General features: G+C 44.4%; 1 protein-coding gene across 2 annotated transcripts in view; it reads left to right on the forward strand.

The window, feature by feature from the left end:
* Positions 1–15603, forward strand: part of LOC139386179 (membrane-associated phosphatidylinositol transfer protein 3-like) — a 118280-nt gene that overhangs the window by 87002 nt on the left and 15675 nt on the right. For both annotated transcript variants that reach the window (XM_071131650.1, XM_071131651.1), the window contains exon 13: positions 4532–4648. In XM_071131650.1, the coding sequence (XP_070987751.1) occupies positions 4532–4648 (117 nt within the window). The remainder of the gene's footprint in view (positions 1–4531; positions 4649–15603) is intronic.

Genomic DNA, 15603 nt, shown 5'->3' on the forward strand with positions numbered 1-15603 from the left:
CGGAGCACCAAGTCTTGGTCCAAGAGGCTTCTATAAACAGCTTCTATCCCCAAGCCATAAGACTCCTGAACATCTAATAAAATGGTTACCCAGACTATTTGCATTGCCCCCCTCCTCTTTTACACCGTTGCTACTCTCTGTTGTTATGATCTATGCATAGTCACTTTAATAACTCTACCTACATGTACATATTACCTCAACTAACCCGCGCACTGACTCTGTACCGGTACCGCCCTGTATATAGTCTCGCTATTGTTATTTTACTGCTGCTCTTTAATAACTTGTTAATCTTATCAATTAAAAAAAATGTTTTAACTGCATTGTTGGTTAGGTGCTCGTCAGTAAGCATTTCACTGTAAGGTCCTGTTGTATTCATCGCATGACTGCCAGTCTGCACAGCGTGATATCAGCCCTGAGAATATCGGACTGCTTTTCTCCACTACATCACCGGATTCCTGCCACAAACAGTGGACCATTACACCAGATCATCGCAGCTAGCTAGCTACTACCGAGTGGCTATTGTGGCTAACACCCCTGTCCAGAAGAAAGCACCAGTTAGCCTCGAGCTAGCCTCGAGCTAGGCACATCTCCCTTGCTAGCCAACGAAGTACACCAACTGCAATACCTCAATCCATCACGACTGGTCTGCTGATGTAATTCGGCCGATGTGCTCTCATCCGGCCTCTGTATCGTGGATGTCGGTGAAGACCCATCTGCTAGCCCCGGCCCGCTAGCTTTCTGAATGCCCTGTCTCCCTCTCGCCTAGCGTAGTAACGACTACTGAACGGCTCCCTGTTTCATCTGTTGCTGCTCACTGGACCCTATGATCACTCGGCTACACAGCTGATATCTGCTGGACTGTTCATTACCACGGTACTTCATTTTGTTTATCTATTGGCCCCAGCCTCGAACTCAGGCCCTGTGTGTAGCTAACTGACCCTCTCTGCTCATTCATCGCCATTTACCCGTTAGCTGTTTACCTGTTAGCTGCTTACCCCTTAGCTGTTTACCCTGTTGTTGTCTTACCCGTTGTTGTCTTAGCTCTCCTAATCAGCAGCTGTGATTGCTTTATGCCTCTCTCTAATGTCAATATGCCTTGTATACTGTTGTTTAGGGTAACTCTCATTGTTTTATTTTACTGCGGAGCCCCTTGTCTCACTCAACATGCTTTAGATAGCTTCTTGTCCCACCCTCCACACATGCGGAGACCTCAACTAGCTTAACTTGTGCCTCCAGATGCAACCTCTCTCATCGTCACTCAATGCCTAGGTTTACCTCCACTGTACTCGCACCCTACCATACCCTTGGCGGTACGTTATGCCTTGAATCTATCCTACCACTCCCAGAAATCTGCTCCTTTTATTCTCTGTTCCCAACGCACTAAACGACCAGTTCTTATAGCCTTTAGCCGTACCCTCATCCTACTCCTCCTATGTTCCTCTGGTCATGTAGAGGTTAACCCAGGCCCTGTGTGACCCCAGGCGCTCTCATTTGTTGACTTCTACAACCGTGAAAGCCTTAGGTTCATGCATGTTAACATCAGAAGCCTCCTCCCTAAGTTTGCTTTATTCACTGCTTTAGCACACTCCACCAACCCTGATTTCTTAGCCGTGTCTGAATCCTGGTTTAGGAAGGCCACCAAAAATGTGGACATTTCCATCCCCAACTACAACATTTTCCATCAAGATAGAACTGCTGAAGAGTTGCAATCTACTGCAGAGATAGTCTGCAGAGTTCTGTCATACTATCCAGGTCTGTGCCCAAACAGTTCGAGCTTCTACTTTTAAAAATCCATCTCTCCAGGAATAAGTCTCTCACTGTTGCCACTTGTTATAGACCCCCCTCAGCTCCCAGCTGTGCCCTGGACACCATATGTGAATTGATTGCCCCCCATCTATCTTCAGAGTTTGTACTGTTAGGTGACCTAAACTGGGATATGCTTACACCCCGGCCGATTGTAAGCTAGATTGTAAGACGGAAATCTGTAAACATGGGCACCCTCATAGATATCATCCTGACTAACCTGCCATTTAAATACACCTCTGCTCTTTTCAACCAGGAGCTCAACGATCACTGCCTCATTGCCTGCGTCCATTATGAATTTTACCCCCCTTTTTCTCCCCAATTTTGAGGTATCCAATTGTTAATAGTTTTCTCATCGCTACAGTTGTCTCATCGCTACAACTGGAGAGAGACGGGAGAGACGAAGGTCGAAAGCCATGCTTCCTCCGAAACACAACCCAACCAAGCTGCACTGCTTCTTAACACTGCGCACATCCAACCCGGAAGCCAGCCACACACATGTGTCGGAGGAAACACTGTGCACCTGACGACCTGGTTAGCGTGCACTGCGCCCGGCCCGCCACAGGAGTCGCTAGTGCGCAATGAGACAAGGATATCCTTACCGGCCAAACCCTCCCTAACCCGTACGACGCTAGGCCAATTGTGCGTCGCCCCATGGACCTCCCGGTCGCGGCCGGCTGCGACAGAGCAGGGGCTCGAACCCAGAGTCTCTGGTGGAATAGCTAGTACTGGAATGCAGTGCCTTAGACCACTGCGCCACCCGGGAGGCCAAGCAGGCCTTTCTAATCGACCTGGCCCGGGTATCCTGGAAGGATATTGACCTCATCCCGTCAGTAGAGGAAACCGGGTTGTTCTTTAAAAGTGCTTTCCTCACCATCTTAAATAAGCATTCCCCTTTCAAAAAATGTAGAACTAAGATCAGATATAGCCCTTGATTCACTCCAGACTTGACTGCCCTTGACCAGCACAAAAACATCCTGTGGCATACTGCACTAACATCAACCGATCGCTGCCCGCACCCGCCCAACTAGCATCACTACTCTGGACGGTTCTGACTTAGAATATGCGGACAACTATAAATACCTAGGTGTCTGGCTAGACTGTAAACTCTCCTTCCAGACTCATATTAAGCATCTCTAATCCAAAATTAAATCTAGAATCAGCTTCCTATTTCGCAACAAAGCATCCTTCACTCATGCTGCAAAACATACCCTCGTAAAACTGACTATCCTACCGATCCTTGACTTCGGCATTGTCATTTACAAAATAGCCTCCAACACTCTACTCAGCAAATTGGATGTAGTCTATCACAGTGCCATCCGATTTGTCACCAAAGCCCCATATACTACCCACCACTGCGACCTGTACACGCTCGTTGCCTGGTCCTCGCTACATATTCGTCGCCAAACCCACTGGCTCCAGGTCATCTATAAGTCTTTGCTAGGTAAAGCGCCACCTTTTCTCAGCTCATTGGTCACCATAGCAACACCCACCCGTAGCACGCGCTCCAGCAGATATATTTCACTGGTCATCCCCAAAGCCAAATTACACATTTGTCCGCCTTTCCTTCAGGTTCTCTGCAGCCAATGACAGGAACAGAAATTGCAAAAATCACTGAAGTTGGAGACCAATATCTCCCTCACTAACTTTAAGCGTCAGCTGTCAGAGCAGCTTACCGATCGCCTCAGCTGTACACAGCCCATCTTTAAATAGCCCACTACCTACCTCATCTCCATATTTGTTTTTGTTTTTCTGATCTTTTGCACACCAGTATTTCTACTTGCACATCCTGCTCTGCACAGTTATCACTCCAGTGTTAATTGCTAAATGGTAATTTCTTCGCCACTATGGCCTATTTATTGCCTTACCTCCTTACTTCATTTGCACACACTGTATACATATTTTTCTATTGTGTTATTGACTGTATGTTTGTTTATCCCATGTGTAACTCTGCGTTGTTGTTTTTGTCGCACTGCTTTGCTTTATCTTGGCCAGGTCGCTGTTGTAAATGAGAACTTGTCAGCTGGCCTACCTGTTTTTTTTAAATGGTTCGCACAAACTTACTCCCAGTGGTTCACACAAACCTACTGCCCTTTTCATTTACTTACTGTACCATACTTAACGGCTGGTCAAGTTTGAATTAAGTAAAATCAATGACCTATTCTTATCATTGCTGTGTAATAAGAGGTTGGACCTTAAACTAGGATCTCGTTAATGCAGTCATGGAGTTAAACTCCTTCTCTCATTGCGACCTGTCCTTTCCTCTCCTCTCCTCTTTGAAAACACATCATTAGCCTGGCTGTTTCATTAGCCTGGCAGCACATTGATTAGGCTAAAGACAGGTTATTTTCTCTCAACTTCTGAGATGAAATGTACATGTAGTCCACTTCATAACGAATCATCCAAAGGCTAGCCTGTTAATACGCCTGAATCTTCCTCTTGACAAATGAGCTCCTGTTACCAGCTGTGACAGTGTATGCCTCAAGATAATCACAGTCCTAATTTCATTCTCTCTCAAGTGTGTTCAAGCACCAGAGGATGAATATTCCATGTAATTGTTTTGTCTAGTGTATGTATGCCACTCCACTGATAAATGTGCATCAGGTGCCTAAAAGTAGACTAGGGATTCTGTTTGAGAAGTGCCATCATACTGAGTGGACTAAGCACGCGCGGATTAATGAACCGTGTATGGGTGTCCATGCTTGTGTGCTTGTGTGTGTTCATGCAGCTCATGCGATGCGACAGTGTGAAGACCCAGGAAGCTGACAGCAAGGACTCAGCCCCCTTCTCTCCATCTAGCCCACGGGAGAAGTGGCTTCGCAGGAGGACGCCTGTCAAACTGAGGGTGAGGAAACCAACATGAGTTATTCATGAAAGATAAAGGACAGTTCCGCACCTTTATCCTCACACTGGATTCAATGGTTATGTCCTAAATGGCACCCTATTCACTATATAGTGTACAGTACTACTTTTGACCTGGGAAGTGCGCTATATAGAGAATAGGGTGCCATTACAAATCAAATCAAACTTTATTTGTCACATGCGCCGACTACGACAGGTGTAGAGTTTACCGTGAAATGCTTACTTACAAGCCCTTAACCAACAGTGCAGTTCAAGAAATAGAGTTAAGAAAATATTTACTAAATAAAATAATGTAAAAAATCGAATCAAATCAAAAAGTAACAGAAGAAAATGACCTAACAATAACGAGGCTATAAACGGGGGTACCGGTACCGAGTCGGGGATACAGGTTAGTCAAGGTAATTTGTAAAGTGACTATGCATAGATGTTAAACAGCGAGTAGCAGCAGTGTAAAAACAAAGGGGGTGGGGGGTCAATGTAAATAGTCCGGGTGGCCATTTGATTAATTGTTCTGTTGTCTTATGGCTTGGGGGTTGAAGCTGTGAAGGAGCCTTTTGGTCCTAGACTTGGCACTCCGGTACCGCTTGCTGTGCGGTAGCAGAGAGAACAGTCTATGACTTGGGTGGCTGTAGTCTTTGACCATTTTTATGGCTTTCCTCTGACACCGCCTAGTACAGGGGTGGGCAACTCCAGTCCTCGAGGGCCTGATTGGTGTCACACTTTTTCTCCGTCCCTACCAAACACAGCTGGTTAATCAAATTGCATTCTAAACTGAAGATCATGATTAAGTGATTATTGGAGTCAGGTGTGTTAGGTGTCACAGTTTTTCCCCAGCTATCAGGCCCTCGAGGACTGGATTTGCCCACCCCTGGCCTTATATATAGGTCCTGGATGTCAGGAAGTTTGGCCCCAGTGTAGTACTGGGCTGTACGCGCTACCCTCTATTGCGCCTTACAAGCAGTTGCCATACCAGGTGGTGATGCTCTTGATGGTGCAGCTGTATAACTTTTTGAGGATCTGGGGACCGATGCCAAATCTTTATCTCCTGAGGGGGAAAAGGTGTTGTCGTGCCGTCTTCACCACTGTCTTTGTGTTTTTGAACCATGATAGTTTGTTGGTGATGTGGACACCAAGGAACTTCAAACTCACGGCCCGCTCCAATTCAGCCCCATCGATGTTAGTGGGGGCCTGTTCGGCCCTCCTTTTCCTATAGTCCACGATCAGCTCCTTTGTCTTGCTCACATTGAGGGAGAGGTTGTTGTCCTGGCACCACACGGCCAGGTCTCTGACCCCCTTCCCTTTAAGCTCTCTTATCATTGTCGGTGATCAGGCCTACCACTGTTGTTAAGCAAACTTAATGATGGTGTTGGAGTCGTCGTTGGCCACGCAGTCATGGGTGAACAGGGAGTGCAGGAGGGGACTAAGCACACAACCCTGAGGGGCCCCCGTGTTGAGGATCAGCGTGACAGTTGTGTTGTTGCCTACCTTTACCACCTAGGGGCGGCCTGTCAGGAAGTCCAGGATCCAGTTGCAGAGCGAGGTGTTTAGTCCCAGGGTCCTTAGGTTAGTAATGAACTTTGTGGGTACTATGGTGTTGAACGCTGAGCTGTAGTCAATGAACAGTATTCTCACATAGGTGTTCCTTTTGTCCAGGTGGGAAAGGGAAGTAGGGGGTGCGATTGAGATTGCGTCACCGGTGGATCTGTTGGGGAAGTATGCGAATTGGAGTGGGTCTAGGGTTTCCGGCATGATGGTATTGATGTGAGTCATGACCAGCCTTTCAAAGTACTTCATGGCTAACGTGAGTGCTACGAGGCGATAATAATTCAGGCAGGTTACTTTCACTTTCTTGGGCACAGGGACTATAGTGGTCTGTTTGAAAGTATTACAGACTTGGTCAGGGAGAGGTTGAAAATGCCAGTGAAGACACTTGCCAGTTGGTCCGCCCATACTTTGAGTACATATCCTGGTAATCCATCTAGCCCCGCGGCTTTGTGAATGTTGACCTGCTTAGAGGACTTGCTCACATCGGCTACGGAGAACGTGGTCACGCAGTCGTCCAGAACAGCTGGTGCTCTCATGCATGCTTCAGTGTTGCTTGCCACAAAGCGAGCATAAAAGGCATTTAGCTCGTCTGGTAGGCTCCCGTCACTGGGCAGCTCGCCGCTGGGTTTCCCTTTGTAGTCTGTAATAGTTTTCAAACCCTGCCACATTCAATGAGCATCAGAGTCGTTGTGGTAGGATTCAACTTTAGTCCTGTACTGATGCTTCGCCTGTTTGATGGTTCATCACAGGGCATACCGGGATTTCTTATAAGTGTCCAAATTAGGGTCCCGCTCCTTGAAAGCGGCAGCTCTACCCTTTAGCTCAGTGCGGATGTTGCCTGTAATCCATGGCTTCTGGTTGGGGTATGTACGCATGGTCACTGTGGGGACAACGTCATTGTTGCACTTATTGATGAAGACAGAGACTGATGTGGTGTACTCTTCAATGCCATCGGAAGAATCACGGAACATATTCCAGTCTGTGCTAGCATCTGTGTCACCTGACCACTTCTTTATTGACCGAGTCACTGGTGCTTCCTGCTTTAGTTTTTGCTTGTGAGCAGGAATCAGGAGGATAGAATTATGGTCAGATTTGCCAAATAGAGGGTGAGGAAGAGCTTTGTACGCGTCTCTGTGTGTGGAGTAAAGGTGGTCTAGAGTTTTTTTCCCTCTGGTTGCACATTTAACATGCTGGTAGAAATTAGGTAAAACAGATTTAAGTTTCCCTGCATTAGTCCTCGGCCTCTAGGAGTGCCACTTCTGGATGAGCATATTCTTGTTTGCTTATGGCCTTATACAGCTTGTTGAGAGCGTTCTTAGTCCCAGCATCGGTTTGTGGTGGTAAATAATATAGATGACACCTCTCTTGGTAGATAGTGTGGTCTACAGCTTATCATAAGGTACTCTACCTCAGGCGAGCAATATCTTGAGACTTCTTTAATATTAGACATTGCACACCAGCAGTTATTAACAAATAGACACACTCCCCCACCCCTGGTCTTACCAGACGTAGCTGCTCTGTCCTGCCGATGCACGGAGAAGCCAGCCAGTTCTATATTATCCATGTTGCCGTTTAGCCAAGTCTCGTGAAACATAAGATATTACAGTTTTTAATGTCTTGTTGGTAGGACAGTCTTAATCGTAGATCGTCCAGTTTGTTTTCCAATGATTGCACGTTGGCCTATAATACGGAGGGGTAGTGGTGGTTTACCTACTCGTCATGCAAATTCTTACAAGGCACCCTGCCCTCCTCCCCATTTTTCTCTGTCTTTTCACTGTCTTGTCACGCGGATGACAAGGATGTTGGCCTTGTTTCGACAAAGCAGTACATCCTTTGCGCCGGACTCGTTACATTTATTTATTTTGTCCAGTTCACAGTGAGTAATCGCCGTTCTGATTTCCAGAAGCTCTTTTCTGTCATAAGAGACGGTAGCAGCAACAGTATGTACAAAATTAGTTACAAACAATACAAAAAAAACTACCAAAATAGCGCAGTTGGTTAGGTGCCCATAAAACGGCAGCCATCCCTCCTGCGCCTTTATCAATATATGGACAGACCCTACTCTATGTACTGGAGAAAGACACAGATTATATTCTGTTCAATCCCTGTTTGAAGAAATTCCAATAAATATTGAATAATCTTTAGCTGAAATCTGCTGGAGACTTTCAAACGTTTTCTAATTGAATCTCAATCAGAGACAAAGGGATAAGGACATGTGCGCGCACGCACACACACACACACACACACACACACACACACACACACACACACACACACACACACACACACACACACACACACACACACACGCAAGCACACACACAGTTACACAGGCACTCTTACCATCAGCTTCACACATCTTTTCACAATTTTAATCATTTCTGCCTCAATAGCATTGGTCTCTTTTAGTTGAACCAAGAAATACACCAATACTGAATGGGCGAAGAGCTTCTGCAATCTTGTGAAATTGTTGCTTGTGTGGGCTGAGTCCTGAATGTCAGGAAAAAGATGCTAGCACAACACCACAATTAACTGATACTCCAGCATAAAAGACAACATGACTACTGCCAGGCTGAAAAGTCAGTATAGTATATTTCTGGGCCATCTTTAATTCACAGTATATTCAAAGGAAATAATTAAATAACAATGGGCTTTTGTCCAGTTATATTATGTACTGCGTGGCCAACTGGAACATATCTACATTTAAGGAAACTGGCCATAGGTTTTATTTTTGGACTGTGCCTCTAATCCTGTGATCTGTCTCTTGTGTAAGTGGTAGATGAGAGACAGCTGGAGGAGGAGCAGCTTGGATAATATGACCTGAATATGATATCTGGTATAGCTGTATTGCTATACAGTCTCCTGGTGCCCTGTATAGACTTTATCTGGGCTCTGCCAGCTCATCCAGGGGATAGTGATACCATTCAGAGGGCCCTGCCTGGTGTCAGTGATGCTGTGACTTCAGTTCACTCTCCTAGTAAGGGGCTCTTTGTCACTGATGGAGTGGGGCCACCGCTGCCTGTGCTGCTTCCTGAGCACCATTGTCACCAGTAAAACGGGGCTCTGCTTCTCCAAAGTTCATCTCTTCCTCTCAGTGTGTGTTGGGGGGCAAGGTGAACTCACCACTCACCCAGTGTGATAGCGATATGTTCTTCTATTTTCCCATAAGACAGGCATTCATGCAGAGAGATTCAGCAGTGACCTGTAGCAGAGGAATGTGGTCACTAGCCTGATATTGGAATTAATCTGGCCTTTCAGCCTGTTCACAGCAGTAGACAGTGCTGCAGACGTACCAGTGTGTGTGTGTGTGTGTGTGTGTGTGTGTGTGAGTGTGTGTGTGTGTGTGTGTGTGTGTGTGTGTGTGTGTGTGTGTGTGTGTGTAGATGACAATAACTGGTGTCCCAATATTCATGATACAAAGACTAACACATCACATCAGTCTACAACATTGGTTAGTGTGCTCAAACTAGGCTCATGGAGCTATGTTTTAAGAGTATTACGTAGCCTTTATACAGTTCTGCTGCATATGATGTGGTAGTTTATGTACAATAAACAATGTACCATTTGGTAACACTGCGTATTTCTGTGACATCGAATATGCTCAGAAATGCCCAAAAAAGCACGTTAGGTTTCATTAGATACTTAGGCCTCTATTTTCAGCTTACGTTAAGAGCGCCCCCTTAACGGCGGTTTTAACTTGTAAAAGCTAGCACTCTGCTATTTTCCAACTCTGGTGCAGTTGGTTATGACATCAATTTTGCCAGTGGAAGCGCACAGTAGCCTAATCAGTAGCCTAATCAGTAGCCTATGATCAATGTTTTATTATATCATGAGCAGTATAACAGTCAACAGGCATTCCTTTCTTTATATTGGACATCCATGCAGGTTGTTCTTCATTAGTCATATGTGCAATGCTCATTGAATGAAAGGTTTCAGTGACTGTAGGAAGTCTGTTAAGGAACATCAAGTTATTACAATAGACTTGCTTATTGTTTTTCCTTTATCATTTTGTAAAAAAAAATTGCATCTTCCATTTTCATCTGTTGGACTGAACTGTCAAATCTCGGGAATTATGATTACTGTCATTGGTGCTGTATCCACTTGTAGCCTAGGCTATTTGCCTGTTTGTTTGTTTACCTTTCACGTGGCAAAGTCACTAACAGGCCATATCAATGGCGTAGGCTTATCTCATTATAACGTTTGGGCAGTGTCCAATTGTCCATGGCTCGAACATGCAGTGCATTTTCGAAGAATGAATGCAATGTGTGTAGTGGAATATTTCCATGTTGAAGTCAATAACAAAACTAGATAGGCTACATGTTTGTTATAACTAGGCCTATTATAGGATTACTGTATACTATTTAATAAACTATCTTCAATGGATAAGACAAACATCCATGCCACCTGCCAAAGAGCCGTTGGGCCTACTCTACCGTTCAAAAGTTTGGGGTCACTTAGATATGTCCCTGTTTTTGAAAGAAAGGCATTTTTTTTGTCCATTAAAATAACATCAAATTGATCAGAACAGTGTAGACATTGTTAATGTTGTAAATTAATATTTTAGCTGGAAGCAGCAGATTTTTTATGAATCATCTACATAGGCGTACAGAGGCCCATTTTCAGAAACCATCACTCCTGTGTTCCAAAGGCACGTTGTGTTAGCTAATCCAAGTTTATCATTTTAAAAGGCTAATTGATCATTAGAAAACCCTTTTGCAATTACGTTAGCACAGCTGAAAACTGTTGTCCTGATTAAAGAAGCAATCAAACTGGCCTTCTTTAGACTTGTTGAGTATCTGGAGCATCAGCATTTGTGGGTTTGATTACAGGCTCAAAATTGCCAGAAACAAAGGACTTTATTATGAAATTCGTCAGTCTATTCTTGTTCTGAGAAATGAAGGCTATTCCATGCAAGACATTTTCAAGGAACTGAAGATCTCATACAACGCTGTGTACTTCTCCCTTCACATAAAAGCGCAAACCGGCTCTAACCAGAACAGAAGGAGGAGTGGGAGGCCCCGGTGCACAACTGAGCAAGAGGACAAGTACATTAGAGTGTCTAGATTGAGAAACAGATGCCTCACAAGTCCTCAACTGGCAGCTTCATTAAATAGTACCCGCAAAACACCAATCTCAACATCAACAGTGAAGAGGCGACTCCGGGATGCTGGCCTTCTAGGCAGAGTTGCATAGAAAAAGCCATATATCAGACTGGCTAAAAAGAAAAGATTAAGATGGGCAAAAGAACACAAACACTGGACAGAGGAACTCTGCCTAGAAGGCCAGCACCCCAGAGTTGCCTCTTCACTGTTGACTTGGATTAGCTAACACAACGTGCCATTAGAACACAGGAGTGATGGTTGCTGATATGCCTATGTAGATATTCCATAAAGAATCCGCCGTTTCCAGCTACAATAGACATTTACAACATTAACAATGTCTACACTGTATTTCAGATCAATTTGATATTATTTAAATGGACAAAAAATGTGCTTTTCTTTCAGAAACAAGGACATTTCTAAGTGACCCCAAACTTTTGAACGGTAGTGTATGTGTGCACACATTGCCTTATGCTTATGTGACCCGATCATATTTAGAAAAATAGTTGTTGTTTTAAAAAAAGAACAGATTGTTTTCCGTTTAATTTGATTAAAAAATCTAACTTACTATCAATGGGTTTATGGCTCGAATGCAATGTCATTTCATCTGCAAATAAGTGCAAATCTGATCTGTACGATGGTTTCATGATGTTTATAAAAAATTACAATTGGGAGCAGTATAACATTACATTCCCTTTTCTCTTTATATTGGATCTTTATCCAGCTCCTGTGAAAAGTTTGGATGTGCGTAAAACCCATATTCTAAATTGCCTTGTCTATATTATAAGCCCACGAGGAGCAATTATGGTGCCTGTAACTTTATTTAAACATGGCCTATTTAAAACAAGTTGTTTCTTATTTTTAAAAATTTGAATTATACTCCTTTTAGGCCTTATCAAACGCCTAGTGAATTTAATCTTGCTCATTGATTATGTGTGGCATGTCCATGTCCAGACTGCAATTTACAGCTGGCCTAGCCTTTATATCAGTGTGAATGCTATAACCTATGTTAAATAGTGTCATTCCATATTGAAGAAATGGAATTAGAATAATGTGGAATACAAACATGTTCAATATATTTAGCAAATAATATTAAGGAAATGCAATTAGAACAATGTGGAATACAAACACGTTCAATATATTTAGCAAATAATATTAAGGAAATGCAATTAGAACAATGTGGAATACAAACACGTTCAATATATTTAGCAAATAATATTAAGGAAATGCAATTAGAACAATGTGGAATACAAACACGTTCAATATATTTGGCAAATATGGGACAGGCTATTTAACAAACTAGGCTATAGCAGACTAACATTCAATCAACCAATCAAATGTATTCATAAAGCCCTTCTTACATCAGCTGATGTCACAAAGTGCTGTACAGAAACCCAGCCTAAAGCCCCAAACAGCAAGCAATGCAGGTGTAGAAGCACAGTGGTTAGGAAAAACTCCCTAGAAAGGCCAGAACCTAGGAAGAAACCTAGAGAAGAACCAGGCTATGAGGGGTGGCCAGTCCTCTTCTGGCTGTGCCGGGTGGAGATTATAACAGAACATGGCCAAGATGTTCAAATGTTCATAGATGACCAGCAGGGTCAAATAATAATAATCACAGTGGGTGTAGAGGGTGCAACAGGTCAGCACCTCAGGAGTAAATGTCAGTTGGCTTTCATAGCCGATCATTCAGAGTATGCCTACCACTTCTGCTGTCTCTAGAGAGTTGAAAACAGCAGGTCTGGGACAGGTAGCACGTCTAGGTGAACAGGTCAGGGTTCTATATCCCCAGGCAGAACAGTTGAAACTGGAACAGCAGCAGCATGACCAGTTGGACTGGGGACAGCAAGGAGTCATCAGGCCAGGTAGTCCTGAGGCATGGTCCTAGGTCCCCCGAGAAAAGAGAGAAAGAGGGAGAGAGAGAGAGAGAGAGAGAGAGCGAAAGAGAGAGAGCATACTTAAATTTACACAGGACACTGGATAAGACACGAGAAATACTCCAGATATAACAGCCCCCTAACACATAAACTACTGCAGCATAAATACTGGAGGATGAGGCAGGAGGGGTCGGGAGACACTGTGGCCCCGTCCGACGATACCCCCGGACAGAGCCAAACAGGCAGGATATAACCCCACCCACTTTGCCAAAGCACACCCCCCACACCACTAGAGGGATATCTTCAACCACCAACTTACCATCCTGAGACAACGCCAAGTATAGCCCACGAAGAGCTCCCCCACGGCACAACCCAAGGGGGGGCGCCAACCCGGGCAGGAAGACCACGTCAGTGACTCAACCCACTCAAATGACACACCCCTCCTAGGGCTGGCATGGAAGAGCACCAGTAAGCCAGTGACTCAGCCCCTGTAATAGGGTTTGAGGCAGAGAATCCCAGTGGAGAGAGGGGAACCGGCCAGGCAGAGACAGCAAGGGCGGTTCATTGCTCCAGTGCCTTTCCATTCACCTTCACACTCCTGGGCCAGACTACACTCAATCATAGGACCTACTGAAGAGATGAGTCTTCAATAAAGACTTAAAGGTTGAGACCGAGTCTGCGTTTCTCTCATGGATAGGCAGACCATTCCATGAAAATGGAGCTCTATAGGAGAAAGCCCTGCCTCCAGCTGTTTGCTTAGCAATTCTAGGGACAGTAAGGAGTCCTGTGTCTTGTGACCGTAGCGTACATGTAGGTATGTACGGCAGGACCAAATTGGAAAGATAGGTAGGAGCAAGCCCATGTAATGCTTTGCAGGTTAGCAGTAAAACCTTGAAATTAGCCCTAGCCTTAACAGGAAGCCAGTGTAGAGAGGCTAGCACTGAGGTAATATGATCAAATTTATGGGTCCAATCAAGATTCTAGCTGATTCTAAACTGAAGTTTATTTAGTGCTTTATCCGGGTAGCTAGAAAGTAGAGCATTGCAGTAGTCTAACCTAGAAGTGACAAAAGCATAGATGAATTTTTCTGCGTAATTTTTGGACAGAAAGTTTCTGATTTTTGCAATGTTACGTAGATGGAAAAAAGCTGTCCTTGAAACTGTCTTGATATGTTCGTCAAATGAGAGATCAGGTTCCAGAGTTATGCCGAGGTCCTTCACAGTTTTATTAGAGACGACTGTACAACCATCAAGATTAATTGTCAGATCCAACAGAAAATCTCTTTGTTTCTTGGGACCTAGAACTAGCATCTCTGTTTTGTCCGAGTTTAAAAGTAGAACATTTGCCACCATCCACTTCCTTATGTCTGAAACACAGGCTTCTAGGGAGGGCAATTTTGGGGCTTCGCCATGTTTCATCGAAATGTACAGCTGTGTGTTGTCCGCATAGCAGTGAAAGTTAACATTATGTTTTCGAATGACATCCCCAAGAGGTAAAATATATAGTGAAAGCAATAGTGGTCCTAAAACCAGCCTTGAGAAACACCGAAATGTACAGTTGATTTGTCAGAGGACAAACCATCCACAGAGACAAACTGATATCTTTCCAAAAGATAAGATCTAAACCAGGCCAGAACTTGTCCGTATAGACCAATTTGCGTTTCCAATCTCCAAGAATGTGGTGATCGATGGTATCAAAAGCAGCACTACAGTCGTTGCCAAAAGTTTTGAGAATGACACAAATATTGATTTCCACAAAGTCTGCTGCCTCAGTTTGTATGATGGCAATTTGCATATACTCCAGAATGTTATGAAAAGGGATCAGATGAATTGCAATCAATTGCAAAGTCCCTCTTTGCCATGCAAATGAACTGAATCCCCCAAAAACATTTCCACTGCATTTCAGACCTGCCACAAAAGGACCAGATGACATCATGTCAGTGATTATCCCGTTAACACAGGTGTGAGTGTTGACGAGGACAAGGCTGGAGATCACTCTGTCATGCTGATTGAGTTCAAATAACAGACTGGAAGCTTAAAAAGGAGGGTGGTGCTTGGGATCATTGTTGTTCCTCTGTCAACCATGGTTTCCTGCAAGGAAACACGTGCTGTCATCATTTCTTTGAACAAAAAGGGCTTCACAGGCAAGGATATTGCTGCCATTAAGATTGCACCTAACCATTTAACCATTGCACCTAACCATTGCATCTTAACCATTTATTGGATCATCAAGAACTTCAAGGAGAGCAGTTCAATTGTTGTGAAGAAGGCTTCAGGGTGCCCAAGAAAGTCCAGCAAGCGCCAGGATCGTCTCCTAAAGTTGATTCAGCTGCAGGATCGGGGCACCACCAGTGCAGAGCCTGCTCAGGAGTGGCAGCAGGCAGGTGTGAGTTCATCTGCAGGCACAGTGAGGCGAAGACT

Source organism: Oncorhynchus clarkii, chromosome 27 (genome assembly GCF_045791955.1).
Source record: "Oncorhynchus clarkii lewisi isolate Uvic-CL-2024 chromosome 27, UVic_Ocla_1.0, whole genome shotgun sequence".
Lineage (NCBI taxonomy): Eukaryota > Metazoa > Chordata > Actinopteri > Salmoniformes > Salmonidae > Oncorhynchus > Oncorhynchus clarkii.